The sequence below is a fragment of the Ambystoma mexicanum genome, chromosome 5q (assembly GCF_040938575.1).
Source record: "Ambystoma mexicanum isolate Mex_15411 chromosome 5q, UKY_AmexF1_1, whole genome shotgun sequence".
In the NCBI taxonomy this organism is placed as follows: Eukaryota; Metazoa; Chordata; class Amphibia; order Caudata; family Ambystomatidae; genus Ambystoma; species Ambystoma mexicanum.
Window position 1 is genome coordinate 1,347,701,818 of NC_090933.1, and position 27,633 is coordinate 1,347,729,450.

Below are 27,633 nucleotides of genomic sequence, written 5' to 3' on the forward strand. Positions count from 1 at the left end.
CTCGTCGTCGTGTAGATTCTGCAGCAGCAGAGTTGAGTTGAGGGAGTCCCAAACGCAGTGAACCCGCACAGTTTGTTACCACAGCAGGGCAACGGGGCGGCCGTGTGTATCTCAGCCAAATGTACACTACTCACTTCAGACCTGGGAATGCCAAGTGTACGAATCGTGTGAGAGTGACAAGGACTCGAATTACAACACAACCTGACGGCAGTTACAGTGCAAGACTCCTGGGTAGGCTGGTCAGTCTGCTGGATGGCCCAGAGACACTTCCGAAGGCTTACGTGTAGGAGATGGTGAAGATGCCGAGAATAGCTGTCCCCGCTATTCCAAGGGTCGAAGTACCAGTACAGGCCTTCTGGTTCGATCAGAGGTAGAAAGGGTTTCACAAAGCGACAGCAGTGCAGAGGAGCAGTCCTTCAGCGGGTCACCAGCAATTCCTCGGTTCAGCCTCGTGGTTGCAGGATACTTGGCTCCTGTATTCCTTTGTTCGTGAGAACTCAGGAGATCGACATGGTAGTGGCGTTTCCAGCCCCCTCTTATCCACGGTTCCCTTCGCGCCAAAATGGAGGGGACCCAATGGGAGATCCGCTTATCAAACACTCACACCATACGTGGACCTATCACGGACCACGGTGGTCCCAGGCATTCATACCACACTAGACTCTCTGGCACCCAGGATGTGTATTGGGACTAGACATCCCAGCCCACATCCTGGAGGCACACACAAGGCCTGTAGAAGCCCGCGAAAGCATCTGTGTTTCGCGGGAAAGTACATGCCCAAATAAGGAAGGCCCCGGGTCGGCTCGACCTGGGGAAGGTGAAGGGGGCAAGACGGTCAGCGGACAGGACAAAGGAGCCTCGTGGTCTTGCCATTTTGGGAGCCAGGCCACCATTTTGGGCTAAGCGCGAAAAACGCGCTTAAAACGCCAAAAGGAGCTCAAAAACACAAGAAACGATCGCTGCCACCATTCCCGTCCGTGATTCACTTGCACCAATCATTTACAATCCAAACAGAGTATCTAGGGCCTGTAGAAGACTATAGACCCAAGAGAGCAGTAACTTAGCTTACAGTGCTCTCTTGTGTCATGTTGCACGAAAGCTGCAACATGATAAAGAAACTACGGAAAACAGCGTTTCCCGGTACTGACTGTCTTAAGGGCATATCAGTTTCCCCGTAAGAATGGAGCGAAAGCCCAGAGGAGTGCGGCAGAAGGCTGCACTTCTCTGGCAAAGTCTAGATCATGGTGAAAACAACAGCAAGAAGTTTAGGGGTTGCCACATGGAAGGAAAATTACCCACAATTAAGAAATCTTTCCTAACACAACCTCCATCTAACCAATATTTACTCCACTGCCACTGCTGACTGAATGTACCCTAAAAAGTTGTATGCAAGTTTAGTTTGTAAGTATGTTCTACAATCATACTAACTGTACTATGATCAAATTTTGTGAAATACAATGTCAATCCCTGTTGTAACCATATATTAAGCTGTCTGTAACTACGCAGTGACACCCCCGGGTTTGGGCATATAATATATGTAACAAATAAATAAAATAAATAAATGGAGGTGGTCCCGTAGGAGTACTGCCCAGGTTGTCTGGGACTGAGTACAATGTTGCACTCAATTTGGTAGCTTTAGCCTTTGGTACATTTCCAATAGTGGTAAAGAACTGCCACACCCATGATTCTCTCTGTGTGCTAGAGGTAGACATTTCCTCTACCTCATCTTCCTGGTCCTCTTCATTGTTTTTTAAAGTATTGTGTTTTTTTCGTTGTGTAGGTTCTCCAGCTGGCAGTGGGGGCTCTTGGGGTGGAGGGATGGCAATAGCTGTTGCCATTTTTGATGAGAAATAGCAGTTTTGCTAATATTTTAAGTATGTGCTGTGTACTAGATTGTTAATGGATAATGAATAAGAATAGGCATAGGAGCTGTGCAGGGGTAAATTTTGAGCTTCATACTTCGTAGATCAGCTAAAAATGCAGTTTCAAACTATTCGGGAAGCACTTTCCTGTTTGCAAAGCGCTGAGCCGTTCGCAAACATGTCATCATGCAACACACGTGCCTCATCACGTGACTCTGTCCTGAAAGTCCCTGGTGATGTCAGACGTTTGTGAACATTGGAGAACACAAAAACAGTGGAAAAGTATATAGAAGTGTTATAAATGTTGCCAGAAGGTGGGGAGTGGCAGAGTTTTGAGGTGAAACGTTCTAAATTGGACCAAAATACTACTACATTGGGCATAAGTATGAAATTAGAAAGCTGTAGAGAATTAGGGTGCACTGGTAAAAACCCATGAATATATATAACCTTCATTGGACAGTCCCTTTATTTTGGACTGGTGTACTATTGCTGTTTGGGTCGCTACTGAATTACACTCACACTCCTCTTGGAGGTGGACGAGGTATACCTCTTAACTCGGCCTGTTTCACCGTTATGATGAAGTTCACTGTAGAAGTGTGAGGGCTGAGTAGGTGGTTTAATCACTACTCACAACTCTACTCCTGCAGAATAGCTCCAGCTGCACATGCTAGATGACAAGCCTTCCGCGGCACCTCATAACTTGTGATTTCACGCCATTCCACGGAGCCACATTGTGGTAGTAGCTAGCGCTGTTGCGGTCCGTGTGCCAGAACAACACCATACCCCACCTTAGGACGATTCCAGGACTATACTACTTCAGTGTCTCCCCACCAGCCTGCAGACTGACTTGCTTCTGTACATACAGTACACACCTCACCTAGTGTGCTTAGTGCTTGGTAGGTCCTGCACAAGTATACCCTACTCTGCCTTCCTAGACTAGCGCTACATGTACCCCAGCTTCACTAACTAATGTAGCCACATGTAGTGCCCATCCCCTTAGCCTCTTAGCAACTAAATCACATTTAGCTGCCTATTACCTTACATATTGCATCATAATTTATAATTGACTCACCTACGGCTAAGACTAGAGCCTTTTAACTGCTCACTAATTGTCAAGACAAGTGTGTCTCGCGTTTGCGCCTCACGCAAGGACCTAGATCTTTACTACATCTGCCCATCCCTTCTCACCACAAAGTAGCATCACGATTTAGCAATTTGTGAGTACCATATTGACCTCTGACCTGAATACACATGTCACCCTCTATGCACAGCAGGCGCTTATGTCCACTTCAACAACAGCCTAGCCAAACTGCATTGCCACTGACACTTCCCACTCTCCTGCCCTACACCATTCCTACCCAAAGCCCCCCCTTCCAACCCCTTGCAAAACAGACACCCACACCAGTACCTAACCAACCCAAACCAACACTCATTACAAAGCCCTCCACCCCTCCATATAGGAACTCGTTGACCTCCTACTGCACAACCTCACCTAAGCTCACTACACCATGCACAGACACACTGCGTCACAAACGCCTCAGGTCTAGACTGACTAAAACCCCTTTAGTCACCTCTTACCCTGTCGTAGGTAACACAAGATGAGTTAGACTTTCCTCACGTACCACAATCCAGCAGGGATTCATTAAGAGTACATGTCATGGTCATGAAGTAAGGGGCACAGGCATGCAGCGGTCGCATGCACAGGAGACCTGGGTGGACAGTGTCCTGGCGCTCATGAACAAAGGTAAACAAGAACATCCATTTGACACCAAAAGCCTTTATTATGGACATAGCACTCCAGATGCATTAACCTTGAACATTCCATCCATCAAGCAGATGTATTAACCTTGAACATTCCATCCATTAAGCAGAATGCATTAACCTGAACATTCTATTCATTAAGCAGCCCCAAATGTATTCTTGGGTGTGGCTGCTAATGGATTGCCTTTGAGTGTGGCAGGCAGGCTGAACCTGGTGGGCATGGCTTCAGAAGCCCAGCTATATAAGCTGCTCATCCTTAAGGCCAGTGCTTCGCGTTATTCTGCACTTGCAAGCAGCGTGCCACTCACCGTTGCCTGAGGCCAGACTTACCTTTGAAGATCCTGCTTCCTGGACATCCTGATTCCTGCTAGCATACTTACCAACTGGGGGAAGCTGTTCTTACCGGTACATCTCTTCGGCAAGCCAAGTGTTCATCTTTACACTATTCAGAACGCCAAAATCTTCATCTTGCCACCACAGTACGACACGCTCCATTGTCGACAGCAGCGTCTGCAAGGAGAAATAGAAGAGAAGGTTAGACATTGAAAAACAGTCAGTTTAAGGTTGCACTTCACCATACCTCGCGCTTTATCTTAAACCTTCGCTTACCTGCTGTCGAACATTACGGTAGCCTCCATCTGCCCTCCGCCCGCGTCTGACGTCTCACAGCTGCATCTACGCCGTGTTTCCATCTAGGGGAGAAAACAGAAGAGAGACATTATTGCGGGCATAATTAGGAACAACATATAACAACATTAAACAGAACGAACAACATCACAAGAGCTCAAGAAAGACTTACCAATCTTAAGGAGAAGCATAGGCGTAGCTGGACTGGACTAATCCTTATCATGGATCAGTGAAGGAACTAGATCCCATTCGACGCGCCCCTGCCAGAAGTAGCAGGACGGAGAGCTTATCTTCCATAATTCACAGGTAAGCTTTATGGGCCGGCGTATGCTCACAGAAACCGTACTTCGGGGTGAAGGGTTGAGAGGAACAACAATCATAGATTGGCACACTCACACACTCTTATCCCCACGCAGGAGCAGTCTCACCACGACCACCGGTCACAGCTTTTCTAGTGAGGGAGAGGCCTGAAGGGAGGTGATTCAAGTCCAGGGAGGGCTGCAACCGTGCCCTAACACCTCCACACAGACCAGGTGAGCGTAACAGTACACCCCACTGCACCTTTGAACAATTGCTGCAAAGCACCAAACCATCCTCTACCAATACTGCCACGATCATGCAACCCATATCGTTCAACCTTCCCACCACCCTGGACATTGCCCCTTCCACCGCCCCATCCTAAACCTACTCCCCGCCTTACAGGTGCCCTCCTCAACGTAAGATCTTCAGGAGCTCACGCTATCGACACTCATGACCTCATCCTAGACCAGCAACTAGACTTCCTAATGATCACAAAAATGTGTCTCCACCGAGCTTCAGGCCCCCTACTTTCCCTGGCCATGCTCCTTGATTATACTATACTCAGGGCAGGTCGCCAAGATAAATCAGGAAGTGGAGTAGCTATTATAGCTAAATATTCCCTCCAATTCAGAGCTTGCCCTCTAGACCTCATTGACGGCTATGACCTTCTCCTCCTCAAACTCTCCACTGATCCTAAAACAACCATTAACTTCCTCGTCATATATGTAGAGCTCCCAACAATGCTAACCACCCTGAATCTGATATTCTGCTTCTTGTCACCTCCTTCCTAAAGGCTAACACCAAATTAATCATAATAGGGGACATCAATTTAGGTCATAACGACAAATTTGATCACAAAGCCAGTGCCCTCTGTTTGGCATTCCAAGAAATACACCTCACTCAACTTGTTAATTCACCCACACATTCTAAGGGAAGAATATTGGATTGGATCTTAACCCTAAACACACAACTAACCATAAACTCCATCTCAGAAATCAACTTTTAATAAGTTTCATCATCTCTCGGGAGGATAGCTCAGGGGCAACGTGCTCGCCTTGGAGGCAAGACGACACGGAGCAACACAAGTTCAACCCCGGGTCTGCGCTAAGAAGCCTCTGGGTATTAAGTGTGTTTTAAATAACCTATCATATCATATCCTATCATCAAACCCCACAGCTTACAAAGAGCACCTCTACCCCTCCCCTGCCCTGTCAAAAGAAGAAACACTCGCAATCTCACGACCGACTGCCTCATCCCTATCCTCACAGATACCCTCAGGACCTATCAACCCTCAGTCTCCAACCCCAACATTATCGCCTCCATGTATCATAACTGCCTCAACTCCGCCATCGATGCAGTAGCCTCACTCAAAACCAAAACACCCTCTCCAGCCAAATGAACCCATTTTTGGTTCAACGAAGAAATAACGGTACTCTGTTGCAACAAAAGAGCTCCATCCACTACCTCGACCAATGCATACCTAGCAGCCAACAAAACTGCAGTTATATCCCATGAAGCGAACTCTCTCAACACTTGCATTAACAACACTGCCTCGAATTCTAAAGAACTATTCCTGATCCTCAGGGAATTAGAATCCCTCACCCCTTCCACCACTCTCATCAATTCTAGTAAGGTGCACAAACATCCAAAACACCCAAGCCTCCAAAATTCTCACCCTCCAAAACAAAATACATGCCAAAAGAAACCTCTTAGCCAGATAAAAATTCAGCTTCCACAGTTCCGGACAATGACGCAATCAATACAGATACACTTTTCAAATGTTCCCCGGTCTCCCAAGAGCCGGTCCTGAACACCATTTCCTCACTAAAGCCATCTAACTGCAAAGGCGATAACTTGCCAGCGCATCTTATCAAGCTGCACGCACCCACATTAACACCCATCATCACCAACTTTGTGAATGCCTCCTTCAATACTAATTCTGATCCCGCCAACATTGTAGAAACTTGAGTCACCCCACTCCTCAAAAAATCCTCGTTGGACCCCACCATATAACTACTGGCCCATAACCGCAGTGCCTTTCTTGTTAAAAATAATGGATAAAAAAGCCTACTCACAAGTCCAAAAACACCTGGAAACAAATAAACTGCAATAAACTCCAATCACAGTACAGAGACAGCCCTATTAGACCTAAAAATCTAAATGGATTCTATAAGAGATTCTGGCAATTTGTGTATCCTCCTCCTTCTCAACCTGTCAGCTGCTTTTGACTTGGTGGTCCATGGCAAATTATGCAAAGCCCTATCAGCAAACTTCAATTTCTCCACTGATGCTACCCTCTGTGTTACATCCTTCCTAGCTGAACGCACCTCAAGAGTTTCCATTGGCAGAGAGGCCGCTGATCCAATCACGGTTCCCCTAGGTGGCCCCCAAGGGTCCTGCCTGTCACTGACTCATTATAATGCGTACACAAAACTCCTCTTTGCAGCCTTGGATGCCATCGATGTCATCAACACGATTTTCGCTGATGACACACAGAGGGCCTCATTACAGGTATGGAGGTAGCCATGCTGCTTTTAGCGGCATGCCTACCCCCATACCGGGTAATGGGTCCGGGTTCCCTGAATGGGGAAATACTGGGCCATTCCGACATTGGAGGGCCCGGTATTTCCCCATTCAAGGAACACAGACCCGGTACATCCCCATTCCCATTTGAGGCCCCATAGGGCTCAATGGGAATGGAGAGGATGCTAACAACAGGCCCGTTAATGACGGGCTCGTTGTTAGCATTCTGGTCCACTCGCGGGTTTGCGCTAAGGACGCATGGTAATGGGGCGGTAGAGGGTTAACGGCGCCAGCAGCTATACCGGCGCTGTTAACCCTCTATCGCATACATCGTAATGAGGCCCAGAGCCTTAAACCTGTCACAGGCAACTATGAGCATGACTCAACCTACATCAATAAGGTCTACTCTATTATCCAAAACTGGATGGCCACCAACAGCCTATGCCTTAATGATGAAAAAACCGAGATCATCATCATAGGCTCTCCGTCCAAACTGAAAGCTCTTCACACATACTACTCCTCTATCACCATCGATCGGAACACCCATTCCAGTCCCCAGCCAAGTCAAAACTCTAGAAGTCCACCTCGACTCCACCCTCACGTTGACTAAGCATATCAGTGCCCTTTCTCCCTCAACAGCCTACACAGCCAAATTGATCGCCCTAAACCGCCAATTCCTGACCCCTCTAAACAGTCGCACATTGGCCCGGGCCCTCATTTTATCCAAGTTAGGTTATAGTGACATCCTCCTACTAGGAACCACCAAAACCAATCTAGAAAAACTCCAAACTACGAGCAGCCTTAGGGCTTAAAAGAAATGAACATATCCCCCACATCTGGAGAGAAGCACACTGGCTCCCCATATACTCCAGATTCCTTTTCAAAACGCTATGTGTCACCCATAAAAGTGTCACTAAAGCCGCCCCACCCTACCTCAACAACGCCATCTCTCAAAAAGGTTCCACCAGAACCCTGAGATCTGATGCCAACACCTAACTTATAACTACTAGGGCAGGGGGAAACAGCTTCCCAGTATCAGCACCCAAAATATGGAACTCTCTGACCCCATATCAGGAATGAGCCCACCCACCAGGGCTTTAACAGTCTCATTAAAACCTGGCTCTTTATCAAGTACTAAGCCTGCGACCTGCTCTTCGCCCCATCTCAGCCCTAGTTATCCTGATGTTAGCAACGTACTATATAAACTGTCTAGTGACCCCTTATAACTAAGCTCAGTGCACTTTCACTAATGTTTACTCTGATCTAACTGTAAATGCTTTATCCGCTGTGCTCCTTGTCTTGTGAACCTTAACGTTTTTATTCTGAACTATATTTCCTGCAAAGCAACATTCAGTGCTGCGGTTGGTCCTTTTGTCCTGGACTGAATGAGCCCACAGTTCTGTGCTAATTAACAAAAGACACCAGCCCAAGCGCTAGCAACCCGCACCCTGTACAGCGCTGCGCTGATCCCATAGCTCTCAACTCACGCTTTTGGCGGGTGTCACCCGCCAAGCCTCCTGCATACCCATTTATTCCAATGGGCGTCTCACCCGCCAAAAACAAAATCGGGTGATTTCACACAAATGGTTGAGAGCTATGTGATCCCGAGCTAATTCCTCTATTTGAACAATCACATAATACAAATACATATGTGATGCAGGGTGTGTGTTCCTCTCTACTCCCATGGCATCAGTGAAATATCGTCTAGTGTTTCCTGGCGGAGTCACTTCCTTATCACACAGTGTTTCCCAACAGCACTGCTATATATAAAGCCTCTAGCCCCAGACCAGCAGTCACTGGCCCCAGGTGCAGACACTTACAGCCATCCCCAAAACAGACGTCTGCATCCCACAGACACCACACCGACCCAGCATATCACACCGAGGCGGCTGTATCAGATCGCAGAGATGAAGGCACTTCTTGGCGCTATCCTTGCCACTGCCGTCCTGGTGGGCACAGGTAAGGCTTCCATTGTGTGTGGGGGGCGGGGAGGGCTCTGCAGGACTTCTCACCCCCCCGTCCTCTCCAACGAGTGCTGCTGCTGCTGTATTGGGTAGAGCTGGAAAGTACCCAGAGCAAAAGTATTCCATGACCCCTTCAGACTTGCTTTCTATAAAGTATCTTGTATCCGTTTTGTTTTTAATGTATTTTAGAAAGTATGTTATAAAAGGCTACTTTCATCAACAGGTGTATGGGAGCATCTAATTAAATTGTTTAGGAGCTAAATAAATTCTATAAAACAGATGCTGAATTTTAAAAGAACTGGGGGACTCTGCAGATCCCCTGAATGTTTAGATGAATGGTGAAGGTGCATTAAAGTGAGTGGAAGTAGCTGGAGCTCAGCACTATTGCAGACTTCCAGTCCCCACATGGCTGCTTGCTCGGGTCAGAGGGACCTGGGAATAACGCACGTGTTTCTATCCCTGCGAGAAGGGACACGCACGTGGGGCAGCAGCGGCGCGCGGCGCTGCTTAGTGACGCCTGGCAGGGCCAGGAATGGCGCTATCATGTGATGCGTCCCCCTGCGCCTGTATCTGTCAGGTGACAGGGGACACCTTTGTTTCCAGCGCATTTTAGAGTGCATCCATTTTTGGAGGTGGGGCGTGCCTTGAAATGTGCCGAAACACCCCTTTATTTGCACTAATCTGCAATGGGTTGAAAGCAGATGTAAATCTCCTTAACCATGACAGGCACACATTTAAATGCCCTTTACACAGACAGCAGATTTTTTGATGCACGTGATAAGATGTGCCAAACATTTTTTCAGAATCTGGCTGCCGTGCATGTAAAAACATTGGCGCAAAGTAACGAGTAAACATGATTGGTTGGTGAGAACACATGTTAGTAATGTGTGCTGTTCCGCCGCGTAACGTTCTACAGCTGCCTCACAACTATAGCAACCCTTGCACTTGAGTCTGTATCTGCAACCCTATAGTCCCCTTACCTGCACTTATTAAACATCCACCCCTGCGCTTAACTGTTGCACTTGCCACCTGCTGGCCACACTACTTGTTGTCATCCCGTGTTCAGCACTTTCCACTCCTCCCCTGCCCCTTGCACTTTTCCCCTTCCCTATTCCCTGCACTTGCGCGTTCTCAATGTCACTGGGTCTAGTAAGCAGGGACGTCATTTCACCAAAATGCCAGGGGAAGCGGAAGTGACACCACACGACCCTTGACCCCTGATGACATCACAGGAAGTGATGTCATTTGACCCCGCCCCAAAGTGATATCACGGGTAGCGATGAAACACGACATTTCACCCGTTGACAAAACAGGAAGTGGCATCACATATCATTGCACACTACGAAAAATATAGTTACGATATGACTATGTGATGTACATTCATACAAGAATGGATCGCCATATGTATCATTAAGTTCAATGTGTATTGGCCCATATTACCAAATTACTGTGTATGCAAGCAGACGTCCATGACCAAATGATAAGCGTAAGTGCTATATAATAACACATCATTAAGCGCTTGATATAGAAAAAATATACACCCAATATCACCCAACCTGTGTTGGTACTCATTTATCGACCTCAGAAGGATGAATGGCTGAGTGAGGCGTTTAAGAACAGACTAAATCAGTGACTCACCCCCTGAAGTGTGCCTGAAATAAACATTTGATGAGGCCACCAATTATTGTATAGAATTCCAGAAAGACGCATTATTTGGTATTCCTATTCTTTCTAATTTAGGGTCAATGCTGAAAGTGTTAGAAGAAAAATAAGAACAAGTCTTTTTTTTTAAGGGGCCTGAACAAGAAAGTCAGCCACCCCAGAAGTAAAGAGCCACAGCCCAGGAGCTTGCATTACTAAAAAAAAAAAAAAAATGTTCTTTTTTTTCTTTAGTAGAGGTCGCAAGGGAGACCTCAGAGGTCGCAGTTGCGACCTCTGGCGACCCCCAAATGACGTCCCTGCTAGTAAGATCATTGTATTGTACTGCCTTGTTCCCCTCCTTTGCCTCGTCTCACCTGAACACTTGTGCATAGGAGCGATATAAATAAAATATCATATCATACTGACCCTGTGTTTGAACCACTATTTTCTCCAGCGGCCACTCCAGCTGGCATAGCTCTCAACTCACACGCTTTTGGCGGGTATCACCCGCCTTGTAAAGGGCTCAATCACCCGCCAAGTCTCATGCATGCCCATTCATTCCAATAGGCGTCTCACCCGCCAAAAACAGAAACGGGCGATTTCACCCGCCTTTGCAGCACAAATGGTTGAGAGCTATGCCAGCGGGTGCGAGACAGACACAGGTAATGGCTCCATCAGCTATTGTTCCAAAATAATCGGACACTGAGGAAAGTGGAAAGGTAGCTCCTGAAATGGTAAATGCTGCAGAAAGGCTGAGGGTGCAGGGTGGAAACTGAATAACTCCCCTGACTGCTAGGTTTGCAGAGAGATTAAGGGTGGAAGAGCGAGAGTGTGTGAGTTCGATAACCGGAAGACTAGATTAAGGGCTGAGAATGGGCAGAAAATGAGACCATGTCTTCTTCCGCTAGGATAGAATATAGGCTGCAAATGGCAATTAAAAAGCAGGAGCGAAAGAAATTGGAAGAAGCATTGACAGCAGAGAAGTGAAGAGTGGGAAGGATTGAATAGGCAGGTAAAGGAGGTAGAAGAAGGAAGGTGGAGGCGTGGACAAATGATTGTTAGTCTTGATTAATCAGTCATCAAGGAGGTGTCACAACCACAGACTCAATACCATGCACACATGCTTGTTTGTGGCCTTGCTGCCTCCCCCATGGCACTATCTTTCATAAGGCACAGGAACTGAAGAGAAAGACTAATTGGACTCTGTCTTGGCACATCTGGCACCAAGCTCATTGTGGTGATCAGCAACAGATAGAGAATCAGGTAGTTCCTGTTCCTCCAACATGGTAGAGGAATGGACCATCATGTTGCTCAATATGCAGTCCAGCTTCTGGGTCTGGCTGACTATATAAGCCACACCCCAGCAATTAACACTGCTTTGCCTTATTCTGCTAGCAAAGGTAGCGTAATGCCCACCGCGTCTTGGCACAGCAAGAGAGAGAGAACCGGTATTCAACATAGCCTGCACAAGCGATTGCGGAACAACGCTGCAAACCTTACTTACCTGGGCATCTCAAAATGGATCGAGTAAAGTTGTTTCTGCTCTGGCCTGCCATCCCTAGAAGCACCAGGGCAGTCCACAGCGTTCCCTTCCGAGTATTCCGTTCGGATTCCATTCCAAAGTCACCCGATACCTGTAAGAAGATAAACAAGCAAACAAGTAAGTCAGAGAAGCACATGGAACGGAATGCAGCGCAAAAGGAAACTAACAGCAGTAAGGCATATATCACACGGCAACCTTTGTCATCAGCATCAGTGTGTTGACTTGCCTTTCATTTCAATATGAACGCGGCAACCTCTGCTATTTTTGCCTTGCACACGTGCTAAGGAAGCACCAACCTGCATAAAGACTGCCACTCTGTAAAGAGGCACAAAGGACCAATAGACTTCAACCCGCGCCACACTATAGAACATTACAAAAACCAACGCTGCAGCTGGTCTGGGCATGGAACTTAACCAGTGATGTAACTGGTTCCATAAACAAATACCACGGACATTGTGCCCCTGCAAAGAGGAAGCAGGACGGAGAGCTTGCCCACAAGAAATATAAGGTGAGCCAAACTTTAGGGGAGGGACCCAGAGACACGGGGAAAGAGGAAGGTACTGGTACATCAACATCAGCCCCTATTCTCATTTCAGGAGCAGATCCCAGAGTAGTCCAGTCATCGAGCGCACACCCAGCTGATATCTGTGCCGAGGCTCCAGACACTCCCGCAGAGATAAGGTTAGCATAACAGGATGTCAATCTAGACCTTGAGGACGGAAGTTTCGCTATGGGTACAGGATTTGAGCAAGGAGAAAGTGAGCTGGAACCCTACGGTAACCAGAGTATGTTTCAGTGCACATAGAAATACCAGGGGAAGTGAATACAGGAGCAGGAGATGAGAATGAATGGGAATCGGATGTTGAGCAGGGAGAACAGAATGTAGCAGCCCCACCTCCCGCATCAGTAGCAGCAACAAAGATCACCCCATGGGGTCTCAGGACACGATGTGGTACACGTATGGCCGTAGTGAGCAGCAGGGGAGAGACACAGGGAAAGCTCCAGAAAAGGTGGCTGTGACTCAATTCCTTTGCTCCAAAAGGGTCAGGGAAGAGCGTATTATGTCCGGTGGCCACACATGGACCGTAATAATTTGATGAAGACACTCCCTTCACTCACTACATTAGAGAAACACACTGCCAGTGTCTGTAAAGACTTGTAGGGGGTGTCTGTACTTCCGCTCTCTATATGGTAGAGGAGAGGCACAGCGGACCCCAGCCAAGATTCTCTATATGGTAGCAATGGACGAGCAATCAAGGCCTAGCTTCTCAGGAGGTGATGCGGGCTGGTTCTTAAGTACAGTCTAGTCCCCGAAACCCCACAAAGGAATGTCCACACACTGTATTACTGAAAACACAGTCTTTATATAATTAATATTCAAAGGTATGTCCACGATCACAATAACGCACTTCGTACTCGGAAGTCAATAATGATAAATATATACAATTATAAAGTGGTACCACTAATGTTATCGAATCTCATTAAAGTGCATCAACTGTACGGTTAAAATGTCACACAGATTAATAACGAGGAAACCAGCAATAGAGATAGGCAGGAACATAAGATGGTTGAAACAATAGGCAGAATGCTGGCCCCGTTACCTAGACACAGTTCTGTGTGGAGATTCCCCCCACTGGGGCAACCTGTAAAATAAGGATATATCGCACAAACCCAGTCCATATGTTCAATAGTCTCACTTCTTCCTATTAAGGTTTTACCCCCCCCCCAATGTACCTGGTGGAGTAGAGTTCTCCGACGCTGCGTCGACCGATGCTTCTTGACTGCCTCCCTTTCAGGAGGGAGCCACGGATCGTCGAGAGGTGTCGGGGAACTTGGCGTTTGGTGTTGCGGAATCGACGGCCCTTCTTCAGTGCCCTCCCTTTAAGGCAGGAGTCACGGGTCGTCGAACGTCCGACAGTGAACAGGTTGAACTACGTCAGGGAAGTGACAGCTTTGTTCCTAGCGGTGCTCGTCGACGACAGAGCGTTGGCGTCCTGCAAGGAAGAGGCATGCGGGGCACCTCGGTGACGATAGTTCTGGACCGCAAAGAGATGAAGAAGAACTGTGGCCCAGCGAGGGTGTCGAGTCATCGGCGTCTCTGTGGTCCTTAGGTGGTGGGAAACCCACTGGTGGATGCTCCTCGGCACGTCGACGGTCAAGCCTTCCACCTGCAGGAGACAAGCGGATGACGATGCAGACGAGAGCGTACGATGATCAATGGAAGTTCTTAGGCAAACAGGAGCACGGCGGCTCCGGTCAGCGACGGCGGTCGTTGACAGTGGCGGACAACAGTCCGAGTGCTTCTCCTTGGAGTTCCGCAGCAGTCCCCGTATCGGGTCGGCAGCCTGTCGAAGGTCTGTCTACCAGGGAGCGTTGGCAAAGATCAGCTGTGCACAATGGTCCCTCGTAGATCGGGAAGAGGGTGCCTTACCAGGTCCTCTCTGGGTCAGTCCTTGGAAACACAGCAGCTTTCAGATTGCGAAGGAGAGCAACAGCAATTCTTCTCATCCAGCAGGGCTTCAAGGTCAAGCGTCAGTTACTCCAGTTACTCGTCGTAGTGGACTTCAGCTTCTGAACACGATTCCTAGCAGTGAGAGGTCCCCAGATATACTGTTGATCTCCCATTCATTCCGCTGGGTCACACTCAAGCATCCAATCAGGACTACGGGCATTCATGCAGACAGGCAGCCAATCAGGCACACAAGGTATTCAGGCCATTTACTCAGGCCCACCCACAGGAGGTACCCACAACATACATCACCGATATTCTGGCCGGGCCTTCACAACAACACCATATATGGCATTTCCACCCAACAGCCAGTCAGGGGGAAGGGACAGAGTCAGGGCTTCCCAGGACTTTGGGAAAACAAGGTAATGGGTAATAGAAAGCAATAGGCCACTGGGGCCATGTTGTTTTCCATCAGGAATCAACTGATCCCAATGGCAGGGCCGGGGTATCCCAAAATGGAGGATACTCTGCGCACATGTCAAATTCAGCATGGAGCTGCCACCAGCCCATACCCTGCTCTGCGGGCCACCCACAGGTGCCCAAAAACATACACTAGGGTCACAGGGTTGTACCCCACCCATGGGTGTTATAAGGGTATCCTACAGGTCCGTTCACCAAACCAAAAGAGAGAGAGCTGCACCGCCAGGAGTCCCACATGAACTCCTGTGCGGAAAACACGACAGAACACACGATAAAAACAGTAAAGGACAAGGATACAGAGGCCCTGTCCCTCCGATGCATTTCCAGCATCACAGTGTCATGTTAGCCACAGAGGACATGATATGATATGATTTGGTATTTATAACGAGCCTGTACACAAGTGTTTCCAGGCGCCATAAGACAAGGAAGGGGGAGACAAAGGGAAGAAAGGACAAACAATCCTGCTAGGCCTTGTATCATTCGGTTCGTGCAAGTGCAACAACTAAAGTGCAAGGGCAGAAAGTGCAGCCAGGGCAGTGCAGCTCTGGGTAAGTGCATGGGAGGCAGGGGACAGTGGGAGTTACAGTTACAGCCAATAAGTGTGTGGTAGACCCAGAGGCAGTGCAGGAAGAGGGGTCATGGAGGGGCCTGGTACCTTGTGAGACTCTAAGTGTACCCGGCAACCAGTCAGAGCAGACAGACAGGAAGGTTAACAAGGAAGAGGGAGAGAGAAGGCAGAGGAGAAAAGGAAGGTCTTGAGCAGCTTCCGGAACTTCAGGTGGTCCAGCTCAAGTTTGTTATGGGCAGGGAGGCTGTTCCAGAGGGAGGCTTCTACAGAGGATAGAGATCTAACTCCCACTCTCAGCTTGGAGAAGCGTCTGACCCTCAGAGAGTTTGAGGTAGCTGAGTAAGGTCTCTAGAAGGAAGGCATTTAAGCAGAGAGAGTTGCATATAGTGCTGGCCCTGGCCTCTGAAAGCCTTCTGGATGATGCAAAGGGTCTGGATCATTGCAGCCCCCGGGGGCCAGTGTAGAGATTTCAAGGCTGAAGAGATACGGTCCCTGGGCTTGAGGTCAAGGATAATTCTTGCAGTTCTCTTCTGGATTAGTTGAAGGTGGCGAATAGTAGAGTTAGGCAGATTGACAAGGAGGCTGTCGCAGTGTCCAGCATGGAGAGAACCAGAGCTGTGAAGACCTGGGGGAAGGTGAGAAAAGGTAGAAAATGTAGAATACGTCTGAGGAGGTGCAAATGCAAGTGGGCCTTCTTGGTAAGGTCTGTGATGTGAAGAGAGAAGGAGAAAGTGGAGTCCAAGATTACCCCAAAGCTTTTAGCCTCTGATGAGGGAGAGGGTAGAGGGCCAAGGAAGGTGGCCAAGGGGTGAGAAGGAAAGCAGTATCAGAAGAATCTCCATCTCATGGCTGTGGAGGCAGATATCGTTGGAGGCAAACCATTCCTGAATCGCAGATAGACAATCAGGAATGAGCAGGGAAGGAGCGCAGGCTGAGGGAAGCATGTAAGAGACCTGTGTGTCATCCGCATAACACTGGAAGTTAGAAGAGAAGGTGTAAATCAGGTGGGTCAAAGTTGCCAAGCAGACATTGAAACCCATGGTGAGAGGATAGACCCCTGGGGGACACCGCAAGTGGAGAGAGAGGTGGTGGAGAGAAAGGACCCAAGTTGGACTTGGGAGGGTTGGTCCAAGAGGAAGGAGGTCAGCCACACCAGAGCCTGATCCGTGTTAGCCAGGATCTCGCAGAGTCGATTATTCAGGGTGGCGTGATTGACCATATCAAAGGCAGAGGAAAGCTCAATGAGGATGAGGACGGCGGGAGAGCTGGAGCCAAGGTTAGAGAGCAGATCTTCACAGGTGTTCAGAAGAGCAGTTTCATGCTTTGGGCGGCTCTGAAGCCTGACTGATGGTCATGAAGACAACCAACAGATTCAGTGTGGAGGGTTAGCTGGGAGATTGCCACTTTTTCAGGAGTTTGCCCAGGAAAGGAGTGATGGAGATTGGTCGATAGTTTGCTCGACTGGAAGATCGGCAGAAGGCTTTTTTAGAAGGGGGTGCACAAGGGAGTAGAAAGCTAACTCACGGCTCTGATCGGGGAACGGTCAGATGACCTTTGGAGACAAGCAGGATATCCAGGAGTTCAGTAAGACATGAACACCCACGATAGAGCAGCATTTAATAATTATAGGGCACAGGCATGGGGGCCCCTGAGGGTTATCTATCCTGATACGCCCGATATAAATTCTATTTTGGCCAAGATAATGAAGTTATATGATGATCCTGCCGCACACATACAGATCATTCAGGAGATGTGGAGGGCCGAGACTGGACAAGCATGGTGATCCTAAGGAAGTTCGTGCAATTTAGTAAAAGGAGGCAAGAGAAGGAAAAGGAGAGCATAGAGCAGGCACGAAACGCAGAAGCCAAGCTTGATCAGAAAAAGGTAGAGAAGATCTGTTTGGAAGTAGCAGTGATTACCCGCTCCTCTGAGGGACAGCAGGGCAATTGGGGCAACAGGGACATATTGAATTAAGTATGACACAATGTTGGCTGGACGGGGTATGCTCTCAGTTAAAGGCAAATTAGAGGATTTCCGATGAGTTGGGGAGGATTTTCATGAGGAGGTGGGTCATTTGGCGGGTTTGACATCATCAACAATATTCTTTGACAGACGCAAGCATAACATGATGCTCTCTAAAAAAATACACCCTCAATATTACTTTACAAACAAAGTGGGGTTCAAATGAACGGGGTGCCCTAAAACATTAGTAAACACTACTTATTTTTCTGGGCTTGAGTTGAAAATCAGGCTATTAGGTTAACCTGGGGTTCATGTGTGTAGCTTGGGTTGCACTTGTGACATCTCTGTTACACATGTGTATCTGAAATGAGCTGATACACATGTGTATCAAAAAATGTTTTTTATTCCTGTGCATATTTTTTATATTTGGAGTTGTACATTGAATGCAGCTTGTTCTACAGCCACTGAATAGTCTTTTTTTGCATCTAGTGCATTTCTCACAAATATTTTGAGCATTTTCGCACTCTGCGTCACTGATGCCACTGAGAGAAAAATGTGTTTTTCTCTGTGAGGCAACCACTTAGAGTGCTAAAATTCAATTGTGTGCTCACTAGTAAGATGCCATTGCAGCCATCTAATTTAAATTCAGCAAACATGTAATACAGTTTTGAGGCTCCAAGGGGGACAAACTCAAAGTTTTACCCGACATAGAGAAAAAGCCATTCAACACAAAAAGTTAATATCTTTTTCTCCTGTGCACATTTTTAACATTTGTAGATATACATTCAATGTGCATTTCTCATAAAGATTTTGAAAATGTTCGCACTTTGCGTCACTGCTGACACAGAGATAAAATGTGCTTTTCTCGGCAAAGGAAACACTTACAGTGCTGGAAATTCATCTGTGAGCTCACTAGTACCATGCAAATGCTGGCATCTAATTTCAATTCAGCAATTTAGGCTCCAATGGGGGACAATCTCAAAATCCTACCCGATCCTTCCATGTCATCGGTCCAAAAAAGCCCTTTGACACAAAAAAATGCATTTCTTTTGTTTCGTGTGCCCATTTTTAAGCTTTGTAGATATACATTCAATGCAGCTTGTTCTAATTGCCCTGAACACAGTCTTTTTGTGCATTTCTCATAAATGTTTTGAAAATGATTGCACTTTGTGTCACTGCTGACACATGGATACAAATGTGTTTTGTTGGCGAAGGAAACACTTAGGGGCTGATTCATGGAATTACGTGTGCCAAAAAACAGGGATTTGTGCACCATTCTGCCCGCAAATCCCCATTTGTTAAACAGGGATTTGCGGGCAGAATGGCGCACAAATCCCTGTTTTTCGGCGCAATTCATTCCATGAATCAGCCCCCTTAGAGTGCTCAAAATTCATCTGTGAGCTCACTAGAACCATGCCATTGTAGCAATCTAATTTAAATTCAGTAACATATCAATGTTTTTGACGCTCCAAGGGGAGGACAAACTCAAAATTGTCCCCACATCGAGTTCCATTGCATCAGACCAAAGAAGCCCTATGACACAAAATGTGAAAAAGATAAATATGCGGGACACTCCATCTACACTAGTGGTGGGTTCTGAGTTGCACCCACGGCATTAGAAACACAAAAACTATATTTTGCCTTGACATGAAAATTACTGACATCTTGGTCAGAGCGCATATATGGTGCTTTGACCAAGATGTCATTTTTTTCAAAAAGCTGCCCAGACTGTCAAATCTTCTTCATAAGATCCAAAGTGCTACATATATTGGCTATCATGCTCAGTTAAACTGCACATACACCAAATTAAGGGGTACTGGTGTCAACCGATGCCAGTTTCAGATTCAGTCCTCAACAGTGAACCGAGCAATAAGGCCTCACACTGGAATGTTCAAGTTTTCAGAAGCGGCCTGGGGCTCAAGTTACAAGGCTGAGTGCAACAGGGGCCTTAATGATGAGCCTTGGTGCCATTACCACATGATCTGTGTTATTGCCGTAGCACCCCGGTTTTTCAATTTTGAAACCCGGGGCATCCCGTTCATTCATACAAAATACTTTCCTAATATGACCACCAGAGAGCTGGAAGGTGGCGCTCATGTGGAGCCCCTCTTGCATATCCATGATGGCCCAGAAGGCTGGAGAATCGTGCAACTGCCACAGCAGAAGTATTCAGATAAGTGGTGCATGGGGAGGGCGGGAAGGAAACCGTGACCGGTGGGAAGGACAGGGTGGGGGAAGATGGTGGGACAGGAAAGCACCCCTCAGGCTGTTTGGAATGCATGCTTAGATCATGGGATTCAGCCCACATTCCGAGCAACCCGATTGGTTGTCTCCCCCGTCTTGATGGTAATATTAATGAATACATATTGGAACCTAGAAGTGGAGGGTGCTTCTAGATTTTTACCCACTCTATTAGACATACTTGCGGGATGGTTCATATAATGGATCATGGGAAATTAATAATTGGTGGAGATTTGAAATGTTGCTATTTGGAATAGTCGCCTGATAAAAGAATTACTCTGACAAGGAATTCTGATTCAGCAGCAAGAGGTCAATCAAATATGTCTATGTTAAATGGTTGGGTTTTGCAGATGTTGTATGGTAAAGTGGCTGGTGATATACCTACAAGACCCACTTGGGATATGGTTACTTCATCAGCAATGTTGTTTTATATCTTTTCAATTGGACCTTTGGCCAGTTTATGCAGTCATCGATCTATTCTTCATACTTAGGTGAGTGATCACTCTTTTTTGATGGGTAGTTTTGATGCAGTGAATTTGACTGTGTACCCTGATATTGGCCTTCAGAATCCTACAGTGAATATGTCAGGCCCTTGAATACCTTGACACCAGCCAGGCTTTTTAATCATAAACTGCTGGATTTAAATGGTCTGTTATCAGAAGAGCAAAAAGCAGATTTGTACTCTTCCTATAGGGTCTCCAATTTCATAGAAACGTAGTTATTGGAGAAGGCCTAAAATAAAAATCAGCCTAGGGTGCAGTATATTTTCTTCGAAAGGCATTGGCCAACATCTAGATGAACTTCTAAGGGGTGCCCAATACAGGACTTGGTCATTATGGAAGGACTAAATAATGGTACCGAGTGCGAAAAAAAAGGCAAGGCAAAGCATTTTGATCACATTTTCCAGGGCTGCACTTAAGACTCTGACCCTGTGCAGACTGCTTCATTGGACATGCAGGGTGGCACATCAGCAGAGCTGGCACATGCCCCTAATCGGAAGCAGATCTTTCACAGTACGCATGAGGGGTTTGCCTCCATTAACACTACACTTGAGGATATTACTGCCAGCGTTAACTCTATGCGAGCCAAATTAGAGAAAGAGAGTGCCATATGACTGAGATGGAAACAACGATTAGGCAAACTGAGGATGATGTTTAGGGAATGCAGCCGATGAGTAAAGATCTGAAAGCAGTTCAGTCAAAATGTGAGGATTTGGAGATTCGCTTCGGTTGCAATAATATATGCATTGTTGCCAAAAATAGAGAACAAGGGTCTATCGAGACGTTTATTGAGGATCTCTGGTTGAAGAAGCTGGACTTCACGGTGGAGCAGGTTCATCGCGCATTGCAACCTACCTAGGCCTGGAGCCCCTCACAGGCCTTTTATTGCCAGGATTTTCAATTTTAAGGGTCACATGCTGTTTAAATGTACCAGGGAAAAAAGGGAGAGCACAGCAACGAATCAAGCAGATTCTTCTTATACTCCGACCTTTTCCTCACAGTGCAAAGTCAGCACAAGGCATTCCTGAATGTTAAGAAACCCCTGAGAGAACCCAGCAAAGATTCGCTTTCAGTTCCGAGTGAGGACTTTTTTATTCACTGAGCAATGTCCAGCTATCTGATGAGAAAGGGTCAACTGAGCACTGAACATTGTCTGTTACTGTGATAAGGAACTCATGGTGGCAACAAGTAAGACAGACACAAATGTCGGTGAGATATGTGTCAACCCCTCTCATGTCTGTGTCAACACTGCGCTTACCTCTCCTTACCTTATCATCAGTGTTCTCTCGTCCACCTGACATGGTCGTCCCACCTGCTTGGGTTGGGGGAATGTTAGTAGAGGGGACAGCGGTAGCGCTAACAACAACATTTAACTGCCAAAATACAAATCCCATCATCCTACTTATAAGTAATAGACATGACCTAATAGTAATGTTTTTTATTGTTTCCCTCATTTTCACTTACGCTGCTTGATCCTCGCAGCTCAGAGATTTAGGGGGTAATTCATAGAAATCGGAGCACAAGTGGCACATGCGGCTGGCGCACAGTGACTCTGTGCCAGCCGCGTGCACCAAAACCCATTTCAGCGCACAGCGTATTCATGGATGTTAACAGGCATAACCAGCTGTAGTGCAGAGTGGCGCAGCAACCCTGCAGCAGTGCCAATAACGCCCCCAATCCTGCCCCATGTGCCAAAAACATCGCACAAATCTCCTACACGGCGCAAAGGCCATGGGACCAACATACAGCCCCCCTCCAAGCACGAAAATGCGTGCACGTACCACTCTCGCGCTATCGAAAACGCATGTAAAAGTCCATGCACACCCCTCGGAATGCACGTACCCCGCTCGTGCTATCCAAAACCCATGGAAAACTTCCCGCGCACCCCTCGGAATACACGTACCCCACTCGCGCTATCGAAAACACGTGTAAAAGTCCACGTGCACCCCTCGGAATACACGTACCCCGCTCGCATCAGGTAAAATGAATGTAGAAATCCACACGCACTTGTGAGCCCCAACACATGTCCCCCACCGACCCACCCACCATTGACAGGCACATGCCAGCAGGCCCCGACTCATGTCCCCCACCCACCCACCATTTACGGGCACCTGCCTGCAGGCCCCGACTCATATCCCCCCACCCGACACGTCATCACACTCCAGACCCATGGCCCTTATGGCCACCCAAATCTCACCCCACGCCACCCCAGTCCAAACACCCAACCAAACATTCCATCCACTCCACATTGAATTCCCAATGTCATGATAGAAAATAAATCTCTAGCATACCCATGAATACATGTCCCTCAGACCCACACAATGGTGACACATAACTGTGAAAAACCACATTGTGACATGCACAAAACAAATGAGAGATGACCACATAAGTAAAGTATAGAAAGAAAGTGTATTGAAGAATAAGCCAAATTAATAAAACAAAAGCAGACAATACTAAAATAAAAAATATTCCAGGTCCGGAAGTCCAAAAAAGGAAAAAAACATGAATGCTGTAACCAATAAAATCCAAAGTAAAATGGCTCCAATGGGTGCGTCCATCAAACAAAAATCAGAGTTTCAAAAAAGAAAAGTATTCCACCGTGGGTCCAAGAAAATGAAATCCAGGTCCAAAACTATTTAAAAATGAACATCCAAGGGTCCATGAGCCCAACAATCCAAAGGAAACCTAACCTAAATCCTACCTAATTAATAACTATATACAAAAAGGCAGGGCATAGTCCATGAGCCCCAAGGGAAAAAATTAGAAAGGAAATTTACACCTACAGAACTATTTACAAAGGCACTGGGCAAGTCCGACGGCTCACTTATTAATGTCCCGGGCCAGGGCATTATCAAACTCCTGTTCAACGTCCTGGAGGCGGGCCTCTTCCCTGGCCCCGAGGTCTCGCAGGGATAAAGCCATGTCCACCTCCAACTTCCTGCGAATTTCCTCGAGACACTCAGCCCGCCTCAACGCCCTCTGCATGGAGTTCTCCACCCTGACCATAGTGAGCTGTGCCTCTCCTGTCTGCCGCCGCTCTGCATCTATTTGCCGGCCAGACTGCTGCCACATGGAAGACACTCCCAATCCAGGGTCCTCCTGCCCTCTGGCCGATGCCTGCCCCTGTGATGTTGATGGCCCCGAGCCATCATCGCTCCCACCTTGACCCTGCTGCTGCCTTGCATGTGCCCTGCCTGTCGATGCCTGCACGTCCTCCTCCTGCAGGTGTCCAGTTGTTGGGGTGGCCACCCCTGCTGGACCTCCGACTCTCGACTGTGGCAGGGATGTGTCCTCCACCAGCCCGGCTGCTGGGTCAGGGACAGCTCCACAGGGTGGCCAGGTGATACTTGGCCAGGAAGATGGCACGGAGGACAACTGGCGCATAGGGGGTTCAGTTAAGGAGGGGGTCGGTAGAAGGTCCAGCATACGGAGGAACCCAGCCCTGGTGACCTGTCCTAGTAGGTCGACGCGGTCAACGAGGCATCCATAAAAACGTGCATTGTCCACACGGGAACCCTGCACGTCTTCACAAATGCCACATTGACGCAACGCCACCCCAGCCAGGACAGGCTCAACACGGTCCTGGATTGCCATGTTCGCACGCAGGGAGATGAAAGCCAGTTGTTGTTCGCGCATCCCCTCCCTGGGAACCGGTCTGGATGAAGGCATCCCTGCTGGTGCCGGATGATGCAGTCACAGGATCAGGATTACACACAGGCACCTCCGCGGCCACCTGTGCTGCCTCCTGTCCCTGCCCCTCGACTGCACCACTAGCACCAGTGGAATCCCCCTCCAGGCCCCGTGCATGGGCCTTCCACAGCCTCCTCCTCAACCAAACCCCCCCAACAACCCGGATGACTCTGCGCCATCTTCCTCCATAGGCCCCTGTGGGGTCTCAGCTGCCCCTTCTACTGCCGAGGAGTCCACCTCCACCTCCGACCCCTGCCTCTTGGACTCACCCTCTCCAGCTGCGGCTGCGGGCGCGGCCCAGAGTCCTCACTCCCCGAAGAGATGACAACCTGGGAGGGGAGCTGGGCCTTGCGTCTCTGGCTGGCGGTGGGATCCCTGCCACTGTGCTCCACAGCACCATCTCTGCCGTCTTCATCAGTTAACGCTGCAGACAGGGAAAGACAGAACACAGGCATCAGGGCACTGTATAATGGTCTGATACACACATGACAGTTGCACATGAGTGGCAGTCTCGAACTTCACAGATGGCATCACACTCCACATCACACATATCATTTGTACCCACACACATGCGCAAATTAACAGGAATGTTGCAGCAGGCAGCACCATCCATACACATACAACAGAGAGAGCATCCAAAGGTCAGCCTGACGTCACATGCAACACGGGGAGTGCCGAACACATGAACACACTGCACCAGACATACATGCCAATCAGCCTCCTACATGTCGGTGTCACTTGCATCCATGGTGTATCACAGTGGCACACATGTCAAATACACACACACGCACATGTACACCATGCACGTACATGAAGGTGGAACCAGCATCCATGTTTCACACCCCAACCATGCCATAGTACATACACAGAAATGTAAACATGTGTGCACCCACACGTGCATTTGGCCATCATGCATTTGAACACATACACCATTGATATGACTCACACATGACTGGACTCACATGCGGCATGGCTCATGTCCCTGTACATACACATCCTTACATGGCCCTTTCTAGACATATGTCCAACCTGCACACTCCTAGCACACCTCAACATGCACTGCGTCCAATCAGTACGCATGGACACTTACCGGTTGACTCCGGACGGGTCGGCATCTGAAGGAACTGGAGGTGGAGCGCTGGGTGCATGCATTCCAGGACCCTCATCTGGATGTTGGTGAGGCGGACCCGGCACCCCTCTGCATGCTTTGCCTTCAAGCCTTCAAGAGGCGTCAGGCCTTGCTGAGGGTCCTGGACCTGAAGTCCTCCCAGCGCTTCCGGACATGTGCCATGTTGCGGGCTGCCACCCCCTCCATGTTAATGGCAGCCACGATGTCCTTCCAGATCCTCTTCCGTCCTTCATTGTCGGCACGTGAACTTCCAAAGAGGGCATCATAATTCACCAGGACTTGCTCCACCAGAATACCAACTTCTGCGGCACTGAAGCTGTTAGCCCTCTGCCTCTCTGGCTGGGGGTTGCCAGTGGTCTCCGATGGTGTTTCCCCCGACATGGCAACCCCCGAGGCAGGTGTGGGTGGGCAACTGGGTCCTGGTGCTGGGCTGTGTAGCGATGGAACTTCAGTCGGGAGTCTTCTGTTCCAGCAGGGGTGGCACAGCAACTGGACCACTGCAGATGGCTGACGTGCAGGCACCAAATAGCAGGGCACATGTCCAGCAGGCAGGCAGACAGCAGCAGATGGCAGATGGGAGCGGACCCGGGGCTCGGGGGGGCAGGAAAATGGCCTTCTGGGCAGGAGAGTGGTCTTCCGTGTGTTGACGCGTGGCCAGCTTGTTATGGAGTGAATTGGCACGTGAAAAATAGCACATCAGCGTGTAATTCGAGGGAAGGCCCTTGGCGCATAAGCGCGTCTGTGACATCACACGCACGGGCGTTCCCCAGGCACGGGTTGAAGGTCCCACGTGGGTTTCCATCGCTCTGTACGTGCTTTTCGTGGAAAGCGGTGCATGTGTTTTCCAGGGTTTGGGGTTCACACGCGATTACTTCACAGCGGGTGGGTGTTGGCTACGCGTTCTTCTTCAACAAGCAAAGCAGACGGTGAGTTGCACACGTTATTTTTCCCACTGCGGGTGTCCCTGTTTGTCGCATACCCCTTTTTTTACGGGCATACTAGCCTGCGTGTTGATTGCGTATGTATGTTTTGTGCTCCTGGCTGCCACAGCGTACTGCATGTGTTTTTTTACATGCACATGGGCAACAGGAGTCACTTATCTCTTTTTCTTGCTTTTATGGGATGCCTGTGCGTTGCGTGACACGTCATTTCTCCTAGGGGGCCACAGCATGCGTCACTCATCGTAGCTGTATATGCGTGTTTTTTGTTTGTGCACACTTTTGTAATATGCTGGGACGCTACCGCCTACCTTCGTGTGGTGGACATGTTTAGGCCTGTGCGTGTCTTTGGCCGTGTGCGGGTTTCCCCTATTCGATTCCATGAATACGTGTGGGTCGCATGTGTGTGGGCGTTCCGTGTACTTCCCAGCAGTACATCCCCAGTTACGCCCTTATTTTCACATGTTGTTCCCCATTCCACGCGTTACGCCCCGTGTTCCGCCCCCTTTTTGGTGTGTGCGCTAACGTTGTGCACTTGCGCTGTGCGCCTCACACATGGCGTTCTGGATGTTGCAATGATGTGTGCGCTCGTGTGTGCCACGCACGGATTTGGCGCACATCCCAGTGGGAAACACGCGCATGGCCTTCCATGAATCGCACGCATGCACTTGCTTTTTCACACTTGCGCCAGCTTGCACCACGATTTTTGGCGCACATTTCTTCCATGAATCGGCCCCATAGTTGCATGCCTGAAATGTGCGAAGTAATGCGTTATTGTGTTAGTATTGTAAATGCTCTTAAGCCCCGCGGACGAAATAATCACTTATTACGAATGCAAAAACTTCTTCCCACAGCTTCTTTACTGATGTGTCTCTCAGTGTGGCAAGGACAGGGAGTTAGCCATACTCAAGTTGTGGGTACGTTTAGGCTAAATACTCTATAAAGGTAAAATAGTATACTCCAGGGGATCGGGCTCGGAATCTGCTGGGTCTCCTTACAGTATGGACAAATTAATTTGAGAAAGTATCTGGGTGATGGGCAGAGGGCAACATGGGTATGAACAAACAGTGCAATTACATGTGGTTTCCCGAAGACACTGTATGTATAGAAGAGAAAAATAACAGACAGTGTATCCTAATCTATGTCTACAAGTGTTCCAGTCTCCAATTCTGCTGCTCTGGAGTGTGTGACCATAAAATGTCCTGGTCTCCCTAGCTGTGTAAGTTCAGAACGCATGTGTAGCTCTCCTAGGTGCTGAACGTTGGCCCTGTCGGTCACAGATACTTTGTTGCCAGGTGAGGCCACTGCTTTGTAGGGCTTGATGTCTGTCAAGTGGTTCCAGACCAGTCTGCCATCTTTTCCACCACATGGGGTCCGGTGAACCTGGGTGCATTCCAGAGCCTAATAATGTTATGTAGGAGGACAATGTTCCCCACACTCACAGTGTTTTTAAGT

The 27,633-nt window shown here is 48.3% G+C and overlaps 1 protein-coding gene across 3 annotated transcripts in view; it reads left to right on the top strand.

Moving 5' to 3' along the window:
• Positions 1-8,846: 8,846 nt before the first annotated feature.
• The window catches only part of LOC138498128 (toxin S6C6-like), a 600,232-nt gene continuing 581,445 nt past the window's right edge, over positions 8,847-27,633 (top strand). The window contains exon 1 of one of the 3 annotated variants that reach the window (XR_011278702.1): positions 8,847-9,032. Coding sequence is in view for 2 of the 3 variants with exons in the window: in XM_069621994.1 (XP_069478095.1) it covers positions 8,981-9,032 (52 nt within the window). In the remaining variant the exon portion in view is untranslated. The remainder of the gene's footprint in view (positions 9,033-27,633) is intronic. The other 2 variants (XM_069621994.1, XM_069621992.1) reach the window with 2 other exon arrangements.